This window comes from Chelonia mydas, chromosome 1, assembly GCF_015237465.2.
Source record: "Chelonia mydas isolate rCheMyd1 chromosome 1, rCheMyd1.pri.v2, whole genome shotgun sequence".
Lineage (NCBI taxonomy): Eukaryota > Metazoa > Chordata > Testudines > Cheloniidae > Chelonia > Chelonia mydas.
This window is the reverse complement of record NC_057849.1, coordinates 341091447-341117198: the sequence shown is the minus strand read 5'-3', so window position 1 is coordinate 341117198 and position 25752 is coordinate 341091447. Positions and strand designations below refer to the sequence as shown.

General features: G+C 49.4%; 2 protein-coding genes across 2 annotated transcripts in view; both read right to left on the bottom strand.

The window, feature by feature from the left end:
- Nucleotides 1-22216, bottom strand: part of LOC119566600 (collagen alpha-1(VII) chain-like) — a 110226-nt gene extending 88010 nt beyond the window's left edge. Inside the window, exons 1-7 of the mRNA XM_043520930.1 lie at nt 21948-22216; nt 19840-19875; nt 16070-16204; nt 14255-14377; nt 12607-12876; nt 9081-9197; nt 2177-2242 (exon numbers count right to left, since the gene is read on the bottom strand). Coding sequence (XP_043376865.1) covers nt 2177-2242; nt 9081-9197; nt 12607-12876; nt 14255-14308 — 507 coding nt within the window. The 5' untranslated portion in view covers nt 14309-14377; nt 16070-16204; nt 19840-19875; nt 21948-22216. The remainder of the gene's footprint in view (nt 1-2176; nt 2243-9080; nt 9198-12606; nt 12877-14254; nt 14378-16069; nt 16205-19839; nt 19876-21947) is intronic.
- LOC119565290 (collagen alpha-1(XXV) chain-like) overlaps nt 16025-25752 on the bottom strand; it is a 40140-nt gene continuing 30412 nt past the window's right edge. Inside the window, exons 26-28 of the mRNA XM_043547335.1 lie at nt 21948-21986; nt 19840-19875; nt 16025-16204 (exon numbers count right to left, since the gene is read on the bottom strand). Coding sequence (XP_043403270.1) covers nt 16025-16204; nt 19840-19875; nt 21948-21986 — 255 coding nt within the window. The remainder of the gene's footprint in view (nt 16205-19839; nt 19876-21947; nt 21987-25752) is intronic.

Here is a 25752-nt window from a genome sequence, read left to right as displayed (position 1 = left end):
ATGGACAGCACAGAAAGTTGAAGTGGGGGAGTTCTTGGAAATGGGAAAGATGAGACTGGGGAACTACTGGTGAATGGTAGAGATTATGGTCACGGGTCCTCGTGCACCTAATAACTGACTGACCAGCCTGTTGGTGCAAGACAAACTTGAACGTTGTCCATGTGAACAAGCACCAGGCCCAAAGGGATTGGATACTGCCTGTGTGGCTTGAGTTTCGCAGTGTTTTCCTGGCACCAGTCGTTCCGTCATAAGAAGGGTTTATGAAAGAAGAAGCTATGTGGTAAGAGAATTGCATGTCCATCTCCACCACTGCAGCTCAACTGTGGCAATTTCCCACATCAATGAGCCCCATTGGTCTTACCCATTCCTAGTCATGCAACAGACATACCACTTGCCTGGACCCCAGGTAGGTCTTCAGCAGCAGGTACAGAACCTGTGACCTCTGGATCCTAAACCATGAGCCTGTACTGCTAAAAGAGCCAGCTCTATTAGCCAAAGCTGTAGCAGGCTCATCCCCCAGCTTCGGCCCAGACATCTCCGGAGCACCACACTGAACGGTAATTAGCAAGCCCTTTAGGATGGTGGATTTTATGATATCTGCAAGAATGTTTTTTAAAGCAGTGGTTTGGTTCCTCCTCCCAACCCCCATCACTTTGTCAAACTCCAGATAACCCAAAGGAATTTGCTGAAATGCTCTAGGGGAAAAAATACCCACTTTCCTACCTGGAAGGTTTTACCAAGAGGAAAGTTTCAGCCCCCAAAATGAAAATTTTGGAAAGTTACAAGGATGTGAAAAGAGGGTGATAAACAGAAGCTATACAATGAGTAGTCCTTGTGGCACCTTAGAGACTAACAAATTTATTTGGGCATAAGCTTTCGTGGGCTAGAACCCACTTCATTGAAGTTGAAGTTTTTTAAGTTATAGGACCTAACGACATCAGCCACACCATCGGGGCTCATTCACCTGCACATCTACCAATGTGATATATGCCATCATGTGCCAGCAACACCCCTCTGCCATGTACATTGGCCAACCCAGACAGTCTCTATGCAAAAGAATAAATGGACACAAATCTGACATCAGGAATCATAACATTCAAAAACCAGTAGGAGAACACTTCAATCTCTCTGGTCACTCAATAACAGACCTCAAAGTGGCAATTCTTCAACAAAAAAAACTTTAAAAACAGACTCCAAAGTGAAGCTGCAGAACTGGAATTAATTTACAAACTGGATACCATCAGATTAGGCCTGAGTACAGACTGGGAGTGGTTGGATCATTACAAAACCTAAACTTAAATTTCTCCCTACTGTTACTCACACCTTCTTGTCAACTGTCTGTAATGGGCCGCTCTGTTACCACTTCAAAAGTTATTTTTCCTCCCTTGGTATCCTGCTGTTAATTAACTTGTTAGACTGACCTCACACTTGGTAAAGCAACCCCCCATCCTTTCATGTATTTACACCTGCTCCTGTATTTTCACTCCATGCATCCGAGTGGGTTCTAACCCACAAAAGCTTTTGCCCAAATACATTTGTTAGTCTCTAAGGTGCCACAAGGACTCCTCGTTGTTTTTGCTGATACAGACTAACACGGCTACCACTCAGAAGCTATACAGTTTAACTACAGTGGATACTAATTGTGCTTGCTACAATGACATAATTTAAAAGATAAGGGACTTGATAGATTAGGTTAGATTGTAAACTTCGGGGCGGGGACTGTCTGTTTGTTAATATATTAATAATTGTATATGAATACCCAGCTCTTATTTAGCCCTTCTCATCAGTAGATCTCAAAGTGCTTTATAAAAGAGGTATCTTTATCCCCATTTTACAGATGGGAAAACTGAGGCCCAGAGCAGTGAAGTGATTTGCCCATGTTTACAGAACCTAGCACAGTGGGGCCCTGGTCCATGACTGGGGCTCCTACATGCTACAAATAAAGAATCAGAATAATAGCTATGGGGACTATAGCAGGAATCTTTCATCTCAAGGGCTCCAGGCCTGCAAGCTGCTCTGTGCATCTTTGCCATTGCGCCCAAGTTGACTTCAATGACCTGCGTAGAGCAATTTCCAGGAGCAAGGCCGGGCTCACCAGGAACTGAAACTTGTTACCTCCTGTGGAGCGGGGGATGTGGAAGGAGCTAAGCAAGGATGAGCAGATGCGGCCTGTTACCTTTATGTCTGAGAGGACTGTATCAGCTGCTTCAGAAGAACCATCGTTTCCCCTGGAATGATCAGGCTGCAGAGGAAAACAGCACAATTCAGGCTGGGTGCTCTCTTGGGGTTGGCACTATAGATTCTTTGCAGTGGCCAAGATGGTTGGACAGGAGGTCTCAGGCAGTACTCTTTCTGTTATTACTCAAATGGAGGAAAGTAACTTCTACTACCCATCCTGGACAGCAGGTTTAAAACAAGCAAAAGGAAGTATTTCTTCACACAACGCACAGTCAACCTGTGGAACTCCTTGCCAGAGGATGTTGTGAAGGCCAAGACTATCACAGGGTTCAAAAAAGAACTAGATAAGTTCCTAGAGGATAGGTCCATCAATGGCTATTAGCCAGGATGGGCAGGGATGGTGTCCCTAGCCTCTGTTTGCCAGAAGCTGGGAATGGGCGACAAGGGATGGCTCACTTGATGATTACCTGTTCTGTTTTTTCCCTCTGGGGCACCTGGCATTAGCCACTGTCGGAAGACCGGATACGGGGCTAGATGGACCTTTGGTCTGACCCAGTACGGCCGTTCTTATGTATGACACAACTACTTGGGTTGGCTTTGCTTTTCTCTCCGACCAAGTTCATTTGATTCCACAGCCCACTTTTAATAAACTCTTCTACCACCAAGAAATTGGACCTCTGGAGCCAACTGCTAGGGTTATTATCAATTCAACACCTGTCAAGGGCCCCATGAACCTTTTAATGATTATGCTTCCTGATTAGAGCTGCTGCTAATGGGGAGAACAACCAGCTATATTTATCTCTAGCTGTATTTCCCCCTGGTGGGTATGTAGTTATTTAACCAAAGACACCGGAGCCACGCTGCAAGTAAAGAGGAGAGGGAAGCTGGTATCTTGCCACCACTGAACACACAGAACTTGCAATGAAGTCAAGGGGAGTTTTACATCTAAATCAACAGCAGGAGACTGCTCTGAAGCTGAGATTAGAATGAGCTTTGGTGTTTCAGAGGGTTTAGTTTGGCTGTCAGAATGGAAGTGCCTATTGTCGACCTACTGAGAGCTCCTGGGAAATGTTCCATCTGTAGAAACAACACTGCCTCCATGGTGCAAGGGTCATTTGCATGAAAGTTGGGTATTTTTGGTCTAGCTGTTTCTCTGCTCCCTGCACTGTTCCTCACCTGAAGGCAGAATTTTCTGGGTTTGGTTTCAGTGAGATCACACTCAAGAGTGAGTGTTGGCAGGGATGGGCCCATAACTATTGCCATAGGAACTGAACACAAGATTACAACCCAGGGATCCTGATTTAATGTATAGGCTTTTCTACGGATTCACAGAAGGCCAGAAGGGACCATTAGATCATCTCGCCTGGCCTCTGGCGCAACATTTCACCCAGCTGAGTCCAGTAACCACAGGTGCCAACTTTAACATGGTAAATAAGCACCCTGACTTTCACAATAAGCCAAAAATCAAGCTAATCCCATTTCAAAACAAGGCCAGAACAAGCCAATCCCTAAGAACCCCAACACTCCATGTGACTAGATCCCCCCGGCTTGCAGTTTGGGACTGTGGTGGGCCTGCTATGCACCCCCCAACTCTCTCCCCTGCTTGCCCCTTGCCCCTGCTTTCCAAGAGCTGATAAAAAAAAAAGAAGCAACAAGCTACAACAAGCAACAAGCAGCAAGCCAATCAGGCAACAAGCTACAAGCCAAAAACTAGCCAACAAGCAACTCACAAGCCAATTAAGCCAAAAATAAGCCCAATTTCTGCATTTTTTCTGCAGGTTTGGCATGTCTGCCAATAACCTGTGTTTGACTAATGAATATCTTGTGTTTGGCTGAAGCCCAGCATCCAGAAGGGCGGCCGATCTTGGGCTGAAGGCAACAAGAGATGACGAATCCACCCAGGGGTGCTAGTACAGAGGGGAGGGAGTGAGTCATGGCCCTGCCACTTTTTAGCGGCCATAAGGGCAAGCAACGGGGGCGGGGGGAGGTAGGAGAAGAGCGAGTGAGGGGTGGGGTCTTGGGGGAAGAAGCGTCATGGGAGCAAGGCCTCAGGGAGAAGGGGCATTGTTGGGGTGGGGCCTCAGGGGGAGGGCCACAGTTTGGTGTTGGTACCCCCCCCACATACACTTTTAGGAAGCTTCCACCACCCCTGAATCCGCTTTCCCCCTTCCCGGTTTGTTTGAGTGGTTAATCCCTTTGTGCCAAATGTAGACACCAGTTAGGCCGGTTTGTCTGGGTGCAGCTTCCAGCCATTGGCCCTTGCTCTGTCTTTCTCTGCTCAAGAAAAGAGCCCTTTAGTGCCTGCGATTTTCTCCCCACAAAAGTACTTACACAATAGTGTAACCAAGTCACCTCTCAGTCTCCTTTTTGACAAGCTAACCAGACTGAACTCTTTAAGCCGCTCACCATAGAGCATTTTCTCCAGACTTCAAATCATTTTCGTGGCTCTTTTCTGCACCCGCTGTAATTTTTAATAGCCTTTTAAAAATGTGGACCCTAGAACAGGATGCAGCGGTCCAGTGTTAGTCTCACCACGGCCCTACCCAGAGGTAAAAATCACTTCCCTACTCGCTACTTCCCTGTTTACACAGCCAAGGCTCATAGCAGCTCCTTTTAGCCACAGCATCGCACATGGATCAGTGGCTTGTTCTCTATCACCCCTATATTCTTTTCAGAGTCACTGCTATGGCACGCATCAGTGCAGTATCTAAGCATATCGATACATTTAGCCTCACAATCCCCCTGTGAAGGAGATGAATAGGTATTATCACCTCCATTTTATAGACGGGGACATTGAGTCACAGAAAGGTTACAGCCTAAGGCTTTGAGCCCATGAATTATTCCATGTGGGTGGCCTCCGCATGGAGCCCCATGGGTCTGCTGACATGGAACTACTTGCAGGACTGAAGTCTACGTTTTCAGAAGCAGCCAAGGATTTGGGGAGCCTCAATTTTGGGGTGCCAAACCTGAGACCCCTGGGGACTGATTTCTACCCAAAATGCCAATTGAAATGAATGGGAGCTGTGGGTGCCCAGCACCGCTGATAATTCTCCAGTTGGGCACCCTACCACTGAAGCACCCCAAAATAGGAGCAATTTGTGAAAACCGAGGCATAAGGGACATGCCCAAGGTCACAGGGAGACATCAGTAACAGAGCACAGAATAGACCTAGATCTACTGGTTCCTGCTGTAGCCCTTTAACCACAAGACTTTCCTCTCCAGGGAGAGGCACCAAGAAACTCCTAAAATAGGCTGGATCTTTGCCAGATTGAACTCTCAGTCCAATCCCTCCTAGAAGTGTAGGAACATCTGGCTTGTGGACTGTGCTCCTGAATTACAAGAATTTTGTTTTCATTCAAATATCCGTTGGAGAAGGGAGAAGGAAAATCAGGGAAGTGAAATAGAGACAAATATGCCAGCAGGAGAGATCTGGAACTGGAGGCTTTTCCAAGTTAGTAATTTCTTAAAACCTGCCCGTTCCTAGAATTTGGAGAACCTTTTCCCAGAGCTACGGTACATATGTTCCAGGCCTGTGTGTGTTGGGTGCCCTCTAGTGGTCCCTGACCACTAGCTCACAGTTATACTGATTTGCATCTGAATTCCTTCTGAAATCTCAGGACAGAGCAAGGCTTTATGCAGAATCACAGAATATCAGGGTTGGAAGGGACCTCAGGAGGTCATCTAGACTGACCACGAAGCTAGGGGAGTGGCAGCAGGTCTTCAACGGGTCTGTTCTAATCAGGGCTGGATTTCTTCCTGATGTGCATCATTGCCGGGAACTACCCAGAACCCACGGCCCCTTGCAGCGGCATTTGTAAGGATACACCACTGGTTTTCAGCTCAGTTCAAAGGACCCAGCCAGCGTATCTCCCAGTATTTTCTAAAATAATATTTCTCTTGCTAATAAACACCTGGATGCTTGAAAATGACAGTGGATTTCCTTACTGTGCCTCTCTTAGCCCCATCACTAGCCCACAGGGGCATAGGGCCTCGGCCACTCTTGGACGCCAGGATGCTGGGCTAGAGGGACCATTGGTTCTAATGTTCTACTGCTGGAGAGCTGCTGAGCTGTTTGTCAGTGTAGGGTCACTCGGGAGCACAAGATTGCACATGCTGGTTTATTATTGTCAGGCGGCTTGCAGGCATTGGGCTACGCACACACCAAAGTGGCTTGTTTCAGGCTCCGAGAAGGGGATGGAGTTTAGGCATGTGCAGAAGGGCAGAGAAATACAAAGGTGTGAAATGCCAACATAGAAGGGGTGAAAGCCTCAAATCTCCTGCTCCTACCCTGAAGTCCCTGCCCTAGGGCCCCCAGAACCAGGCTCAGGTGGGAGAAGGGAGACTCACGGCTTTCCAGACATGGCATAGGGTGCCAACCCCCTGCCTGTGCAGAGGGCTTACTCTGTGGGTTCCTTTCTCCTTCCTTCGCTCCCTAGGGCCTTTTCTTCAGGGGTGCCAGAAGCTCCCTGGACCCATTTCCTGGGAAGTGATATTCTGACTCTGGATGGAGCCTGGCTGAGCACGGCAGAGAATGAAGGCAGCAAGTCAGAGGCAGCCTGGTCCAATGGATTGAAGCTGAGACAATGCGGAGCTAGGACCTCAGGAGTTCCTAAGCCAGGCTCTGACACTGACTTCTACTGTGACCTTCGGCAAATCCCTTACCCTCCCTGTGCCTCGGTTCCTCACCTTCTGTAAAACAGGGATACAGCTTCCCTATCAGGGGTGGCTTGTCAATACATGCCAAGTGCTTTGAAGATGAAAAGCACGGTAGAGGTCCTAAGTATTGTTATTGCCTTTTCTTAAAGGCGCAGTGCCACTCAGCTCAAACAAAGGCATTATTTCCAGGTTAGACCTCCAATCAGTCATGACATGGCGCTGCCACTTTAACTACAGGACGGAGCTGTGCAGCTCCAAGACAGTCAGAGACACGGCCAGATCCTCAGCTGGTGTAAATGGAGCTACACCAGTTTCATCATCTGGCCCTGAACTCCGCCATAGCCATTCTAAGATGGCGCCACAGCTCATCTATGGAGGCCGGCTCTAGGGCCAAGGTTTTCAAAAAGAGCTCAGGGGCAGATTTTAAGGGGCTCCATTTCCACCGTGTGGGGCAGAATTCATCTCCCATCTGGGCTCCTAAATAAACCTCAGGCTTTCAAAAGTGCTCAGGATCCAGCAGCTCCTGTTGCAGCACTTATGGATGGACTTTAAGAAGGTTCAGGACACGGGACACTGAGCTCTTTTGACAATCTGCCTCCATTACTTCCCGGGCGGTTGAGCAACGCACCCAGCGTTTGATCTAGATTGGGGCATGCACGGGAGTCAGCTGTCGGAGGCTCAATTCGAACAAGGCAGACCTCACACGGGTAGGTTAGGGAAAGTGACCAAAAGTTATGGGGAAGAATCTATCTGCCCCTTTGATGGAGAGCGTGTCCATCATTTGGCACCAGGGTTTGCATTTCTTACAGGGGGCTGGTTAGATTCTCAGCTGCTGTTAGACAAGGGAATGGCAGCAGTGGACAAAACAGTCCTTTAGCCCAGGAAACAGGGACTGTTTCTTCAGGAACGGGGGGACCTTGGTATTATGATTTGCGACCTTATCACCTGGAGAGGTCATTAGTCCCTGTGCACTCTCCAGGGGGCCCCCCTCTCAGAAGCTAAAGGCACTGCAGCCTGTGGGGCATCTCACCGGGAGCACAAAATGCCAGAGATCTAGGAGCCTCACTGGAGGCAGAGCCTGTGGTGGAGGCTGAGGTGTCACCTTTGACCGAGGCAGGGCTGACTGGCATGGGCCTCCCGAGGGGAGAGGCTGCCTCCGCCCACACGACTGCGGCACAGCTGTGATAATTGGAGACACCGGAGCTGCAGCTGCCAGCCGGGCGTTACGGGGAGGAGATTTGTTCAGCAGCCAACGGCCTCACTCATGGGAAAGAAGGCACGTGTTTGGCTCGGGGCCAAGGGGATTTCTTCAGCCAGGGAAAGCTCCTTAGTGTGACTTCCAGTGCATATGACAGGCTCAGGATCTTAGAAATCATCGACATGTGGGACTGGAAGGGACCTCAAGAGGTCTTCTGGAATATTGAGTCCAATTCTGGGCACCACATTCCAGGCAAGATGTGGACAAATTGGAGAAAGTCCAGAGAAGAGTGACAAAAATGACCTCTAGAAAATGGTCTAGAAAACATGACCTCTGAGGGAAGATTGAAAAAACTGGGTTTGTTTAGTCTGGAGAAGAAAAGACTGAGAGGGGACATGATAAGTTTTCAAGTAACAATCCTTTATGTACAAGGAGGAGGGAGAAGAATTGTTCTTCTTAACCTCTGAGGATAGGACAAGAAGCAATGGGCTTAAATTGCAGCAAGGGAGGTTTAGGTTGGACATTAGGAAAAAATTCCTAACTGTCAGGGTGGTTAAGCACTGGAATAAATTGCCTAGGGAGGTTGTGGAATCCCCATCACGGGAGATTTTTAAGAGCAGGTTAGACAAACCTGTCAGGGATGGTCTAGATAATACTTAGTCCCACCAGGAGTGCAGGGGACTGGACTAGATGACCCCTCAAGGTCCCTTCCAGTCCTACGATTCTATGATTGTAGTCCAGTCCCCTGCGCTGAGGCAGGTCGAAGTATTATCTAGACCATCCCTGACGTGTTTGCCTTAAAAACCTCCATTATCGGAGATTCCACAACCTCCCTAGATAATTTGTCCCAGTGCTTAGCTGCCCTGACAGTTCGGAAGCTTTTCTTAATGTCCAGCCTAAGCAAAACTTTCTTGTAGATCCCCAACAATCAACACTAGCCCCTGGGGTGCAGCTTCCCTTAATGTCAATTTTAGGGTCATGTGTGGGAAGAGATTAATTGAAAGTCAGCGAATGGGCATTGTTATACATCTCCACACAAAGCGCTTACTCTGCTCACGTCTTTCTCCTTCCTCCTCTTCTTCAAGGGCTCTGGCGTCTCCGCAGAAATGTTTCCCAGTGCAGGAGGTTCCGACCCCAGAGCAAGACCAGCTGGGCTCTGCCGAGCCTGAAGAAGGCAGGTTATTTCTCTTTAAGGCACCATGTCTCTCCCATGTCACATACAGGACATGAGGTAGAACTCTTATTACTCTCTCACACATACCCTTTCCCTTTAGCAGATATTCAGTAGCAATATGACGATCAATTAAACACTATACGTACAATGATGCACAGCCAAGGTGACCGACTCCTGAGCGCTCCGTCATAAATCAGGACACACTGCTGTCAACAAGAGTATTATTTAAAAGCAGACCGTGGGCAGTCTGAGTACTCAGGAGGCTGGTTATGGCTAAAGCTGGGTGGGAATTTTTTGAGGAAATGTTTTTTGGTCAGAAAACGCCAATTCGTTGAAACCGAAACTTCTCAGGGAACGATATCGTTTTTGACAAAAATGTCATGGGGAAGGTTTTGCAGGTCCAGGATGGACTTTCTGGCCACAGAGATGCAGCAAAAGACCAGAACTGCCAACAGGTTAGGGCATTCAAGTGCGATGTGGGAGAGGCAAGAAGATCAGGGACTTAAACTTGTGCTATTCACACTCCAGCTAAGGGCCCAGCCACTACCCTATTGCAGACGGAATGACCCAAAGCCCACCTTTAAAGTCATGTTAGAAAGGTATGTGAATGGTAACGGGGGCCATCCATGGTAGATAGGCTAGAACTTTGAAATGCAAACCTGTATTGTTAGGAGTGGCGTAGCCAGGTGGAAAAAACAGGGGGAGCGGAGATAAAAAGAGGCGCCACCCCCTGGTACTCACCCAGCGGCGCTCCGGGTCTTCAGCAGCACTTCGGCGTCGGGTCCTTCACTCGCTCCGGTCTTCAGCACTGAAGGCCCCCCCCCCGGCCACCGCAATGCTGCCGAAGACCGGAGCAAGTGAAGGCCCGACGCCGAAGTGCTGCTGAAGACCCGGAGCGGCACCGGGTGAGTAAAAATGTAAAAGGCGCCAAAGAATTAAAAAGGCACCAGTTCTGCTCGATGGGGGAGCGGCCGCTGCCCCGCTCCCCCCCAGCCTCGCTACTGATTGTTAGAAGTGTCATCACTGATTCTCCACTTGTAAGGTAACTCCCTTCTCTTCATGTGCTGATATATTTATGCTTGTATCTGTAATTTTCACTCCATGCATCTGAAGTGGGTTTTTTACCCAGGAAAGCTTATGCCCAAATAAATTTGTTAGTCTTTAAGGTGCCACCGGACTCCTTGTTGTTTTTGTGGATACAGACTAACACAGCCACCCCTCTGATACTTGACACTAATTGTGTGTATCTTAGAAGCTAGCCATGTAAACAGATAATTCCGGTCACTATACCTATTAATTCAGAGATCAAATGGGAATATTAACATTTAGATGGATCTTGGGTGAAGTAATGTCATTGTCTATATGTCTCTTTGAAGTCTGTGATAGACTGCCTAATGGATAAATTGCCCTCTGTTAATTTGGGTAACTAATTACTGGTGGTGTTTAGAAAGCAAAAGGTTACAACAAAAGCCTATTGTTTACCCAGGACTGCGTGGTCAAGTGGATGCTAGGACATTGTATAAAAAGACCCTTGGGTCCTGATCCTGTTCATCTCAGATCTACTTGAGGCTTCATACAGGGGAAGCTTAAGCCATAAGGACTGAGATTCCAGTCCTAAGCTGGAACATCCTGCAATGATATTGGACATTGGACTATAACCTATGAACTATTTCTGAAAGAACTTTTTGCAGCTACAAAGCTCACCATCTCTGCTATGAATCTGAACCTTAAGAATTGAACTCATGTCTGTCTATATATTGATCTTTTAACCATACTCTCTCCTCTCTTTTCTTTTTTAATAAATTTTAGTTTAGTTAATAAGAATTGGCTGTAGCGTGTCTTCGGGTAAGATCTGGAATATTCATTAACCTGGGAGGTAACGTGTCCGATCCTGTGGGATAGGTAGAACCTTTTCTTAATATGATGAAATATGGCTTTCAGAAATCTTCATCATTTGACTTAGGTACCTTCATTTGACTTAGGTACCTGGATGGAGGCCTGAGGCTGGGTTGCTTTAAGGGAACTGTGTTGTTGGGTTTTGGGCAACCAGTAAGGTAATAAAGAAGCTGTTTTATGCTGGCTTGGTAAATCTAAGTACTGGAATATCCAACAGCTTTGGGGTCTGTCTGCCCCATTCTTTGCAGTTCACCCTAATTGAGTAACCTCAGCTGGCCCCCACTGGGACCCCGGTCACACAAGGTAAGCTCAATTCCCAGCAAACAGATGTCTGCAAAGGGCTGAATTTAAGCACAAAAACCAAATAGATTTCTTGGGATCCTATAAACTCGGCAATTCACCATCTGATCTGCGGGCTCCATGAGCCAGGCAGGGTTTCTGTTAATCTCAAAACCAGTCCTGTATCCACATGGCAGCTAGCACCCACTCTCAATGGAGGCCAAGAGAGGAGTGGGCAGAGACTGAACTGCCCTCTCGGCGCTAGACCACTCAGGGCCGATCCCTCTTGGCCAGGATTGGGACAATATTTGGAGCAGGGCATGTTTGCTCGTGCTGAAGATAAAAGGAGAATGTCCGTGTCTAGGGCTGCACCTCTCTGCAAATCTAATTTAATTTTAAAAATCCCAGCACAGACCATGACCGGAATCTCTCTGTGGTGGTGGGTGACGGCTCTCCTGTAGGCTACACAGTCCTCAGTGGGTGCAATGGATTAAGTAGGCCCTTGGAGACTTCCAAGGGAGTGCTCTTCGGCCAGCACTACATTGTCCCGCGTTTGCCACTTAAAAATTCCCCTGGGTCTGGGGGCAAAGGCGCTGAGGGGAAGGAATTAACTGTGGGGAAACAGTCTGAAGTTTATGACAAGGCTCATGCAGCTGATCCCAGGGCTGGGAGTCTCATGAGTAGGGTGGTCTGGAACTCCCCTGGCAGACAGAGAAAGGGAGTAGTCAGGGTCAGGGATACTCTGAGATCCAAGACGGCAGGACGGCTAGCAAATGTAGTCCCTCTTGGCTGCCATGTTTTAGTCCTGGCTTGGGGCATGGCATTCTGGGAAATAAGAAAATTATATCAATGTCACCCTCTCCACACATGAGGCCCTTAGAAGGAAGCAGGCTGTGTGGTTGGTGTCTTCAGAAAGGTATGGACAAGTCAGCCCATTTCCTTTGGTTGCTTGACCAATCCTTTTGCTTTACAATGGGGCTTTTTGAGGTGGGCACTTCAATGAGCATCAGAAGCAATATTCTGAGAGCCTGTGGGGACATTTTGGTCTCATTTGGGGTTAATTGGAAGATACCGGAGGCAGGGAACATCTCTGTTTATAAATTCCACAGAAGCACCTTTGTTGGGTCTGACCTGGTGTGTGAGATGCTCAACAGCAAACAGGTCTAGCTTGGGAATATAAACCAAATATAAACTGCTAAGCAGGCAAGGGGATTTTAAATGTTACCTCTTCATTCTCCCTTATTACTGACCCATCCACCTCCTGGCACTCAAGAGAGGTATTTTCAGCAGTATGTTGTTGCCCTGTAGTGGGCTCTTCTTGGCTAGTTTGTAGCCGGGTTGCATTCAGAGGTCTACGGCTGCCTTCCCGTTTCCTAGTCTCCGGCTGTCTCTGACATGAGCGCGTCTGGTTTACCATTACTTCCACTTCGGTGTAGTCACCAAGACTGATGGCTGTTGTCCCATCAACCAGAGGTTTCTTCTGGCCTGTTACATCCTAACAAAACAGGGAAAGGGGGCTGAAGAGGCACAGCGGCAATAAATGTCTGAGTGTGAGCGGAACTCACCACTCTTCTTCCACATCTAACATGACGAGAGGCTTCCTGATAACCGACGTCTTCCAAAGAGCTGCATTCACATGGGTCCACGGGCCTGGAACTAGGCCTCGGGAGACCGGGATTCTATTCCCACCTTAGTTCTGTTGTGTGATCTTGTGTGAGTCACTTCAGTTTTCTGAACAGACGTTTCCCCGTTCAGTGAGATGGGGATAATGCTACTCATCCACCTTGCAAAGTGCTTTGATGTTGGTGTGCTACAGAAGTGCTAATAATCCCATGCTGTGATCACTTTAATGCTATCTAGCTCTGATACCAACATGGTATCTGAGTACCTCACAATCTTTCATGCATTTATCTTACCCCAGCAGTGCTGGGAAATGCTATTATCCCCGATTTACAGACCAGGAACTGAAACAAAGGGAGGGTAAGGCCCAGATTTTTAAACGTATTTAGATGTTGCTTTGCCCAACATTGCGATGCCTAACTGACTTAGAAGCCTAAGTCACATTGACTTTCAATGAGATTTAGGTTTCTAAATCAGTTAGACACTGAGCGCAGCAATGCCTAAATACTTTTAAAAATCTGGTCCAAAGTGACTTGGCAAAGGCCATACCAGAAGTCTGTAGCAGAGCAGGAATTGAACTTAAGTCTCCAGCTAGCACTGTAACCAATGGACCACCCTTCTGCCAGTGATTTTATGAAACAACCAACAACAAATGAAGATTGTTAAGGAAAAGTTAGCACATGTGACTCCATTTTGGTTTGGGGCCCACCATTGTCTAAAAGCAAGCACATCATGCACCAGGAGGAGTGTTCCTTAGATATTGCATTCCTGTGAAAATCCTCCTCGATAAAGCCACTGGTATCTGGCTTTCAAACAGCAACAGTTAGAAGCATCACTTCTTGCCACTGAGCTGTTCACGGGTGCGGGGAGGTACGCGGATAGCGAGTTGCCGCTGGCCTTTCATCCACAGAAAATTAGAAAAGCCCCACTACGGATTCAGGAAATTGGGAAATGACAACACCAAAGGGTGATATTTACCAGTGCTCCAGTGAAGTCAAGTAGATTTGTACCATTGACCTCAGAGGGAAAAAAGCCGGGCTCTTTTGAAAATATTATTCAAATGGAGAAACAGGTGCTAACCGCTGACTTTATCTTTTGGAAGCTGTTCAGATTACCATGGTGATGGGCATGGTGCAAGAACATGAATATAGCCTAGAGAAGACAGCCTAGTAATGGCTAAGTAACCTAGGAGCTACCCATTAACCCCAAATGTAAAGAATGAATCCTACCAGACCGCCTCCACTTACTGTTACCTTAGTAGGATGTCCTACAGATGCTGGAACTGTAAGCTGAGGCCCGACATCCATACTCAGGTCTTCGTCAGTCACCTCTATACTGGTCAGAGGGTTGCTAGAAAAATCATACTTCAGCGAAGCCTGTAAATGCCAAGAAAAGTAGTTAGACCCAGTTGAGCGATCTGAGCATGGACTCCCAGTGGGTCAAAGGAGACCTTGATCCTTTCCAGGCGGATTTAATTGAGTTCTATGAGACCAGCTGTTTGAAGGTCTTGCAGATGAAGCCTGTCCGCTCTGTGTGGTGAGCACCTGCCACTCTCGAGAATAGTAGAGATTAGCTCCAGCACCACTGGACAAATTTCCCCCTCTTACCATAGCTGTGCGCCAGCTGATTGCTACTCTCCCTCCCCAGAGGTGGCTGCATTTCATTGGGGCCGCATGGGTGCAGTAGGGATGGGGTTACAAAGGGTCCGTCTACACAGTCCGCGGCAGCAAGCCCCAGACTCGGGCTCCAGCACTAAAAACAGTGGTGTAAACATTGCAGCTCCAGCTCTGAAGCCCATCCCCCTCCCTAGGCTTCAGAGCCCAAGATCCAGCCCAAGCCTGAATACCTACGTGGCTATTCTTAGCACTGGTAGTGCAAGCCTTGCGAGCTGGAGTCTGTAGACCGGGGCTCTGAGACCTGCTGTCACTTGCTGTGTAGACATACCCAAAATCTGCACAACAATCTCAGATACCCCTGGGGTGTCTTTGCATTCGCTTGTCAAGAGAAGGGCCATCTGGACCTGGGTTCAGATTTCAAACACCCCACGTTTCCAGGATGTTTGGATCTGGTGTTTTGGTTCCAGGCCATTTGCAGTCAGTGGCTGCCCAAAGCACTCTGGAATCCTTCAAGGTGAAAAGCCCTGTGACTAGGTTAAAACGTTGTTCTCCCTTTGGCCCAAGCAATCAGCCAACATTCAGGGCCTTGCTGGGTTGTTTCTGTTAGGGGCAGAAATTGATTATGCGAGCCAGATATGTTCTTTGGAGTGATCCTGTTTATTTATAAAGAATGTAGAAAAAGTCCTGCTTCCCTGAACACAGTGGAAACAAACAACAGCAGGCAGTGTCCTTGCTCACAGTTTCCAATCCTGCCTTTCCAGCCAGTCCTTTGCCCCCAGGATCTCTGTCTCTGGTCCCTGTGAGGGCTTTGCCCATGACAGCTTCTCTCATTTTCTGCTGGCTTTCTACATCTAACCTACACAAACAGCTTGCCAAGCAATCCTCTAGTCCCTGGATTTGCAACCAGTCCCAGGGAACCCCCTCAGCTCACATGGCTTAGCCCTGCTCAGGTTTCACCATGTGTCTGACTGCCTTGGGCGATAGCTTCTATTGTCTCCAATTATCTCACTCCATAAAGTAGCTTACTTGCTCCTTTCATTTAGCCTGAAGGGTGGTTAGCTCACCTGTACACTTTAACAAGATCAAAGATCCACTTGATGGCAGGCATTAATACCTTCCAACATAATATAATGGCATAACAGTATTAGCTACTACAAATCATCATAATCTGCATGACAATAAACTGTCCTCCTGCAGCTCTCAGCTACCACGGCTACCAGCAGTCCTACTCTTCCATGCAATGATAACACCAAAAAGGAGGGGAAGGGAAAGAAGATCTTGATATTGAAACCACTGGACATGGTGTCAATGAGAACAGGCTCTGTTCCTGGCTCTGCCAACGACTTTCTCTGGAGCCCTGAACAAGCCATTTCTCGGTGCCTCCATTTCTTCCCAGCTCTCCTCCCCTTATTCTCTCTGATCCTGCAGAAGTTCAGGGGGATGAATACTCACAGCATAGTCCGTAGCTTGCGTAAATCCCTCCTTTTTCTTGGCTGGCTTGCTTTTCCCGGAGCTGGCCCGCCGCTGGATCAGCGCTTCAAACCCTTCCCTCAGGAGAAGATCAGTCAGTTCCTTCAGCAGCCCCAACTGCAGCCGCACATCAACAATCAATGATCAAACAATGACCACCTCTTTCCCTGTCCCCCGCTGCTCCCCAAGGTAACTGAGAAAAGCAGAGCCCACACAACATGAGAGTATGATACACATGCACTCAGGAGCGTTGCCTGGCAAATGGACAGACAGACGCCCGCAGGTCTCCAGGAAGTGCCAGTACCCAGTGGAACTGCCTTCTGGTGAAAGGGCCCAGCGTTACCCGCACGGGAGATTTTCACCACAACTGTGTGTGCCTCTATTGAAAGCAATCCAGGAGATTTTAACAGGCTGAAAGTCTGGTTGACGGGGGTGGCGCAGTGGGGATAAGGCAGGCTCCCTACCTGCCCTGGCTCTGCATGGCTCCTGGAAGCGGCGGTATGTCCCTGTGGCTCCTAGGTGCAGGCAAGGACGGCCAAGGAGTCTCTGCACGCTGCCTCCACCCCAAGCACCAACTCCGCAGCTCTCATTGGCTAGGAATCACGACCCGTGGGAGCTGCAGGGGCAGCAGTGTGCACCACACAGAGCCGCCTGGCCGTCCCTGCCTGAGCCTACGAGACGCAGGGACATGCTACCTTCGGGAGCCGCTGGAGGTAAGCGCCGCCAGGAGCCTGCACCCCCTCCTGTGCCCCAACCCCCTGTCCCAGCCCGGAGCTCCCTCCCACACCCAAACTCCCTCCCAGAGCCCGCACCCATTCCTGCACCCCAACCCTAGCCCTGAGCCCCCTCCTTCACCCCAAACCCCTCATTCCCAACCCTAGCCAGAGCCCACACCCGCTCCTGCACCCCAACCCTCTGCCCCATCCCTGAGCCCCCTCCTGCATCCAAATTCCCTCTTAGAGCCTGCATCCCACATCCCCTCCTGCACCCCAACCTCCTGCCTCAGCCCTGAGCCTCCTCCTGCACCCAAACTCCCTCCCAGAGCCCACATCCCCTCCTGCACCCCAACCCTCTGCCTCAGACTGGACCCCCTCCCGCACTATGAACCCATCTGCCCCACCCTCGAGCCCAGAGCCTGCACCCCAGCCCAGTGAAAGTGAGTGAGGGTGGGGGAAAGCGAGGGACGGAGGGAGGAGGGATGGAGGGAGCAGGGGCGGGGCCGCAGAGAAGGGGAGGGGCAGGGGCGGGGCAGGGGTGTTCGGGTTTGTGTGATTAGACAGTTGGCAACCCCAGGGGTTGGTTGTGCAAGGCTGGTGGTGGGGCGAAGATGCAGCACCCGGGGCCGGCCCTTCCTCCTGCTGGTCCGTCAGCACAGCCCCCCACTGCATACCAGCAGGGCCCCGATCATCCAGTTTCTGGCTGGCACTGGCTACGAGCTGCGGTGGCTGGTGAGTGTAGGCAGGCACCAGGCAGAGGCTGGTTGCATGTCACCTCTGCTGCCCACCCATCGGCCCTTTACATGCTTCCCCTCTCGCTGTCCTCTCCCTGATTTGCCACTTTGCCCCCGCCCCCCCCCCCGCACCAGCCCCGCTGCTCCTCCATATCCCCCGCAGTGGGGTACGTCCAGCTCCCGGCGCTGTGGGGAGAACCAGCCCCTGGTCGGAGCGCTCAGCTCACCAGCAGCCGGGCCGGCAGGCTCCTTCCTTCCCCCACTGCCTCTGGCTGGGCCGGCGCCCCGGGAAAGCCCAAGACCCTCCGGCCCGCGGTGCTGGCCAGGAGGAGCCAAGCCCTGCATGTGCCAAAGCCCCGCACAGCGCTGGCACTGGGCAGCCTCTCCGCCCCTCAGCTAAGCTCTGGAGTCGTGGAGCGAGGAAAGCCTGTTCACACCCGGACCCTGCAGGCTCCACACCACCCTCTTCGCCCGCCCCCCTGCCCTAGTTCGCCCGCCCCCCTGCCCTGAGTCCTGCCCCCAGAGAGCGGGGGGTGGGGGGGCTGCTCTGTCCCCTAGGCACCCTCCTGTGCTGAGCCACTGCTCTGGCCAGGTTCGCTGAAGCCCCTGCAGTCATGCATCCACAATGCACAATGCTTAACCCCTTCCTGCCTGTGATGTAGCAGGGAGGAGGGGGTGGGGGGGGGAGACAGGAGGCGGCTGGGTTATGTTGGTGGCCAGCAGCTGTCTTTTGACACTGTGCGGGCAGGAAGGGACAAGCTGCTTCCAGCCACACCGGAGAGGTGGGGAAGGGGGAGAGATGAGCTCTGCAAAGACACAGGCCAGGTCATCCCTTCCCCTGTCTCCTCCTCCCCTGCAGCTGGAAGCAGCTCCCATCCCTTCCCTCCCACCCCATGCCGAAAGGCTGCTGCTGGCCACATTCTGGTGTGAACCCTGGCAGAAATCTGGGGGCAGGAGAGGGGCATGTGGCCCTGCGTGTCCCCCTGCGTGTTGCCTCAGGAAGATGCGGTGCCAGGTACCAGGAGAGGTGGGTCCATCCTGGGGGCCCAGCCAGGCATGGAGGGCAGAGAGTGCCGGGCAGGGAGGGTCGGGTCAGTCAGTCACACACACATCCCGTGTGAGAGAAGCGTGCAGGAGTGTGTGTGTGTCACCCCTTCCTGTGTGAACCCTAAAGCCTTAAAGATAAGAAGGTAAATAAAAAGAATCCCAACTACGCGGTATTTCTTTTTAACAGGGGCTCAGTCACCTTGATGTTAATTTGAACATCTGTACAATTGATTGCCATTGAACTCGCTTGAATATGAGTAATTTTACCAGCTGTCCCGTATTCAGCATAGGGAAATATGGTCGCCCTAGGAAGAGCAGCCATGGGGCGGTCCCTGGTGATCGGGAGACAGGCCAGAAGCAGGAAGAGCCCCTGGGAGAGGAGGGAGAGGGACCCTGCTGGGAGCGACCTGGTGAGGTAGAACTGCCACAAGCAGGAGACTGGAGGAGAAACAGGTCTCTGGAAAAGCTGCCAAGCTGGCCAGCTGACCTTCCTGAGCCAGACGGCCAAGGCTGGAGGGGGCTGGAGGCTGAGAGCAAAGGGAGACGTCTGCTGGCTCTCGGAGCTGGAGACCTGCACATGCGGTCCAGACTGTGTCCTATCCCAGGTTATACACAGCACCCCATGTGGACCACCCAGAGTCTGTTAGCCTGCTCTGCAGGGGATAGTTGGAGTCTCTGGACCAGTAACACTACATCACTCAACATTAGTTCATTGTTATTTGTATTACAGCCTGGGGCCCAATTAAGATTGGAGTCCCACTGTGCTAGGCACTGTATGTACACACAGTGAGAGACGGACTCTGCCCTGAAGAGCTTACACTAGAAACAGGGAAAAGGTGTATTATCCCTAGTTTGCAGATGGGAAACTGAGACCCAGGGAGATGAAATGACTCACCCAAGGAATCTCTTAGCAGAGCCAGCAATTGAACCTAGAGTTTATGAGTTGCAGGCCTGTAACCTTAACCACAAGACCCTCCTTCCCCAATAATACTTGCACTGTAAAGCTGCCATATATGAATCTGAATGTTATCGATAGCTAGCCCCAGGAACTGAAATAACCCCACCTACACATTAACTTCAGTGTTGGAAACAGAAGAGCCGACCCTCTCTCCAGAACACTACAGAAGCCAGAGGGATGCGATGAAGGCTTGTTAGGGCTCATCTAAGTTTAATGGTAACAATCTCAACTCAGGAAGCAATTACATCTAACAGCAGTGGGCCAAACATTCAGAAGGAAAGTAAAATATTCACATACCTTGATCCCATATGCTTCAAAAAGTCTCTCCAGATCCTGAATTAGGAATGAAGGGTGTTAGCCAATGAACATATGTTGGGCGTAGCATACACCACATTAATAGATATGATGAGCATGGATATAATATACATTTAGAAAGAAAGAACGAAAGAACGAACAAACGAAAGAACGAAAGAAAATGTGTTGGGAAGTTATGTTCAGTGAATTCTGTTCACCCCGTCAATTATCCCACAACACTTTGCAAAGATGAAGTCAGCATTGGCAAAGAAAATAGAAAACTTGTCAAAGGCAAACCACGTTAATGTTCTGCCCTGGTACAAGCTGGGGAGGTCCTGTCCCGTACCAGTACTTGGAAAACTAGCCTCCAAGATAAGGAAGGTACAGAACAACAAGTTAAGAAACTGCTATGAACTGCTGAATTCTCGTGATGTGCAAAGAGGTTTGGAACTTGTGAAATTCTCCTAGCTGAAATGTGTCACTCTGGAAGCGAGCCTTCTGTGTAAGCTGAATTCAACCACGCTGCATGAGACAGCTTCCCAGAAGCTTGTATCATGTTGAACCTTTTCCCTTTATTACACGATTCGTGTCCAATAAACCGAACGGATATTGGTTATTTAGTCTCTTGAGTATTTTTCATAACAAACCAAAGTGCGGTCAAGCAATTGACTATACAATTTACCACCAAGGGAATAACTCAAAGTATAACTTCCACAGATGAGCAGTGTTAAGTCCCTAGATATTGATGGCCTGATTCTGCTCTCATGGAAGCTTTGCAGTTGGCTTGGACAGGCATAACATCAGACCTTGCATCACGGGACTAGGGTAGGTGCAGAGTTTTTACATGCGTGGGCCGATTGGCTCTTTCAGCAGCAAATGTCCCATTGGGCTCTTATTAACAGGCCACAATGATTGGATACATAATGTGGTTAACAGGACACACCACTTCCCAAAGTAGGGAACCATACACTCCTCCTCCCTGTCACCTGCGTGAAAATGCCGTGTGAGAGGAGATCGTGTCCTTGGGGCATCTGGGCCAGGAGACCACTCTTAGATACTATGGTAATAGGCAGCATTGGAAAGAAACCGACAGGTAGAGACAATCCAGTACTCAGCGTTAGGTGAAAACCTTGATGGAGATTAATGATAATTAATCATGTTTATTATGGTGGTGCCTAAAGGCCAACCAAAAATGGCGCCCCATTGTGCTAGGTGCTGTATAAACATGTGCCTTGCATTGTGCCTTGATGGATCCCTGTTGGGAGCAAATGCCAGAGCCCTATTGGGAACGCCCTACATCAGACCCAGGGCTGTAATCCCGGGAGGCTGAAAACCTAAGCATCCCATTGTTTGCAACTTCTGCAGTGGGAAGAAGGTGATCTCTGAGATACAGTAACCATTTCAGAGCAGTTAGGGCTTCACGGAGCCAAGCCTTCGATTTACACCTGAATGTTCCCTGGTTCAGAACGGAGATGGAAGCACAGGTGTGATGCGCTCTTGTCTGTCTGCCTTAGCTAGAAGGTAGATGTTCTGCACATATGTAAGCTTCCAGCTGACTCTCAAGGGTAGCCCCAAGTGATGCAACAATTGCTTAACTGAGAGTTGACCAACGCACACCTGATGAGGGTGAGATCAACACCCCAGAGTAAAGGTTGGAATCTGTCAGCCACAGGGGCAATAAAACATTTCTAGCCTTTGCTATGCCTGAGAATCCAACCGATCCTAACCAGTGACCCCCATTCTGCTCAGCTGTAGGGCAGGGATCCACATTCATAGCTGCCTGTTAGTTTATACTAAATTTCACAAGGGATCTCTCTACAGAGCTGCAGCAGTGACCCACACAGCGCCCATCCTGGTTAACGTCACTAACCTGGATCCTACCGGAAAGCCAAACAATTTCATTTTACTGCAGCAATGGGGTAAGATTTATGACTAGCTCAGCAGTGTCTTGTTCTACACGGGCTTTCTTAGGATTTTGTCTCTGAATCCCCTCTCCTGGGGGAAGGGGGGCGGGGGGGGACTCAGAGACCCAGGGACAGAGAGACACAGTGAGAGAAACAGGGATGGAGAGACAGTGTATCAAGATTATAATTTTCCACTTTTTTATTTACCTTGATCTCCACTCCTTTGCCTGGTGGACCTGGATCTCCCTTTAAAAACAAACAAACAACAGCTGGTTAACAAGAGCATTAGCCCAAAGAAATGCAGTGACAGGAGCACTGAATAGCGGCCAGAGCAGAGGTTTGGCAGTCAGGTTTCTGGGGTTCTAGTCCTGTCTCTGCCAGTGACTTGTTGTCTGACCATGGCAAGTCACTTTGAATATGTCCGCACTTCGAGCTGGTGGGGTGATTCTAGTGCAGAGAGACATATGGCTACACTCTGTTTTTAGCATGCTGGCACGGGTACGTCTTCTTGAGATGGAAATCACACTCCCAGCTTGAAGGGTCGACATGCCTTTAGTTTCAATGCCCCGATCTGTAAAAGTGGGGCAATGACTTAACTACCTCACAGTGGGGATGAGAGGCTCCAGTTAATGTTTGTAAAGGTCTTTGAAATCCTCCAGTGAACTTGGCAGCTAGTCCCCTTCCGCTAGGCCCCGCCTGAACCAGAGCCTGAGACACGAATGCCCTTCAACTCGAAGGAAGCTTGGATTCGTGTCAGAACATTGGGCCGATCTGCAGGTGTTCGGTCCACTGGAGCATACACCTCAGACAGCGAAACCTTTGGATGATCAGCCAGTTCCACACTGCGCTTTGCCTAATTCAATCTGTGATCCAGTGCGTGAGTGATGGTGGGATAACTGGGCCTACTAAGTAACCCAGACGGTGAGCTCCAATGTAAGTATGTCCATCAGATGTCACAATAATGTATAACTACAAATGTTGATGGGAAAAGGGATGAAAGGGAAACAGAATGAATTTGTCCAAACAAAAAGGTCTGATATAACTCAAAGGCTGTGGTAAGAGCATGTCTGGTACACCAGTAAATGTGGGACCAGAAATTAATGAACCAATAAAGAGGGGGTGGGCTATTCCACCCATCACTCCCTTTTTGGGTCCTTAAAAGAAGAGACTCTGGGGGGGGGCGGGGAAATTGGCCACTGGTGCTAGCTTCACTATCATGACCCCCACCCCCACCATCTCCTGGGACCCCGGAACTTCTTCATCCTAATCCTGAGAGATGTCCTGACCAGGCCAAGCCAGAGAGAGGGACCCAGATGACATCGCCACCTTTGCTGGCTACAGCTGGATCTCAGCCACCACCTGGGATGAAACAGGCTCAGACTTTAACAGCAGCTCCAGCCTATCTCAACTGACTTCCTCCCTTTTCCCCAAAAGGACCGTTATCACCAGCTCTGATGCCACCTGAGAGACTGTAGGAAAAGGGAGTTTTTCCTTCTAAAAACTCTCTCCTCCTAAAGGCAACGGGAACAAGAGGTTGTTAAAATGAAAGCTTCAGTCAATACTTCACTTTGCAAATACTTTACCAGTTTTTCCTTCTTTTCTTAATCTTTCACAAAGGTGAACAGGATTGTTAACGGCGTGTTTGCCATCGTCCAAAGCAGGCTAAGGTCTCTGTACACCAAATGCCGAACCTTAGTGCTGTTTAAGGTTGGACAGTGACTGAGCTATGAATACTTTTAGGTCCAGCCATTCCATCCAAATGAACATAACAGCACAAGAAATTTGTACTGGTACATAAGCAAGTCAAACTATCATTATTTCCCGTTTTATTAGCGTGAGCATGATTACCGTGATATATAACAAAAGGCTGATACCTGCTGTATTGATGCTCTGCAGACTTTTCTTGCTGTTGTGTATAAATCTAGAACACCTGAGTGATTCGCTGTAGCTAGAAAGGCACTCGGTTCTCTTTTTAATTCCGTCACTAGTTCATTGTCTGACCACACTCAGGTCATAGACCAACAGTTTCAAACCTGGCCACGTTTTCCCAGGAACCCAAGCACCCACAAGGCCCCCACTGAAGACTTTTTTCAGATCAGAGCCACACCTCCATCGCTCTGGGCCTCAGTTTCTCCCAGGTGTGAAATTGGTGTTCCAATGACATCGGTGGCAGTTTGGCACATGGAGCAAGTGCAGGACATGTGACAAATTCAGAGCAGAGGATTTTACCAGCGACAGGTAGATGAGGCCCACGTCCAACCCACTCACGCTATGTCAACACTACAAGCGAGGGGTGTGATTTCCTTGCTCGTGCACACGTATTTGCACTAGTGCTCATCGAGTTAGCGCAAGTGTAAACAGCAGTGTCGCCGCCATAGCACGGGTAATAGCAGAGGAGGCCTGGCTGCCTCCACCAGTTTCAGGCAGGGAAATCACATCCCAACTCATAGTGTAGACATAGCCTGATAGTATCAATGTTCTTCCCCAGAGAATGAAAGTGTGTCGTGTCCCCTGCGCAGATGTGAAAGAACCAAGGGATGCAGGACATAACCTATTCAATGCTATGACCTTTGCCAATGCAATGTTAGTGCTGCCCAGTTAGATTTGCAGGAGTCAGACATTTTGAAAGTCAGAGCTCCAACAGCAACATTATGGTAGCTCAGGATCATCCCAAACACCCATTGACTAAGCCTCCCAAGACCAATGGGAAGTGGAGATGGTAACTATCGTCCTTCACTTTTCACCCTTGGGGGTAAACTGAGTCTCGCTAAGGGTCGGAGCCAGGATTAGAACCCAGATCTCTTCACTCCAAGTCTCATCCTGGGACCATGCCGCCTCCCCTTTAATATATTAAGCTGCAGTTTTAATTAGAAAAAACAATTCTAGGAAATATGGCGCGTGTGCAGGGCAGATGAGTCAACATTGCAACAGGAGCCTTGAACTTGCAGCCACTGAATCGGCAGCAGGGCAGCACAGTGTCTGGACACAGGGCTGAGAGCCCACATGGGCTTTTGGTCAACATTCTCTCCAAGGGGGAAAGGGGCTTGAAGGTGAGGGGTTGAATTCCATGTCTGATGGGCTTCATTACACTGAAATCTGGTTTCTGCCTCTACAGATTCCGGTGGAATGAAGGGCACCAGCAACCCATGGACTGGGGTGGCCTCCACCACTTAACACATTTCCACAGGAGAGAAAATAATCCAAGAGGCTCCGGAGACCACCCAGATGGTTACACCACTCCAAGAAAGTATTGGCTTGAGAGCCATGGGACCTGGGTAATCATGTGACTTGGGCAATTCCCTTCGCCAGTCGGCCCCCCTGTATTCCCACCCCGGGGCTCAGCATATTTACCTCCTGAATGTTTGCAAAGAGCTATATCAGTGCAGAGAATTAAGACCAGCCATTAGCAGAGGTGGGGAAAGAATTGAGGAGCACTTGGACCCTGGCCTTTTGCTTAACCCACTAGGCCATGACGGGTTTGCCCTGGCGTACACCTACTCCATTCCTCCTGCTCTTTAAAGAGCCTCCAGTGTGATTCTCTTGACAGAAAATGGCTGCTAAACTCATGTGTGTTCCAGATCCATCCCCTTACACACACACACACACACACACGTCAGCAATTAGATTCTGTCTCCAATCGTCTTGACTCTACAATTTCCAAGCACTGCCTGGAGCATGGCACCTAGAGTTTTTTCCCCTTTCGGGTCTCAACTGCGGCAATATGAAGCATCAATAAAGTACCTGACAGTGTGGTGTGCTCTAAAGCTTTTTTAGCTGCAGGTTCTCTTTGGGAAGACCTGCATGACTCACTCCTAGTCCAGCGACGTGGCAGCAAGGTGAACATCCCGAACTCATGGCAATACACACCTCACAGCACAGTGCCAGTGTGTTGCTCTGTCCATGGGTGGGCGTGAATCTATTTTTGTGCCAATCAGTGGCACATTTCTATGTACAAATAATTCATTTTTCCATTTTGAGCAAACAATTCTCCCGCAGAGAGGGCCACGGTTCC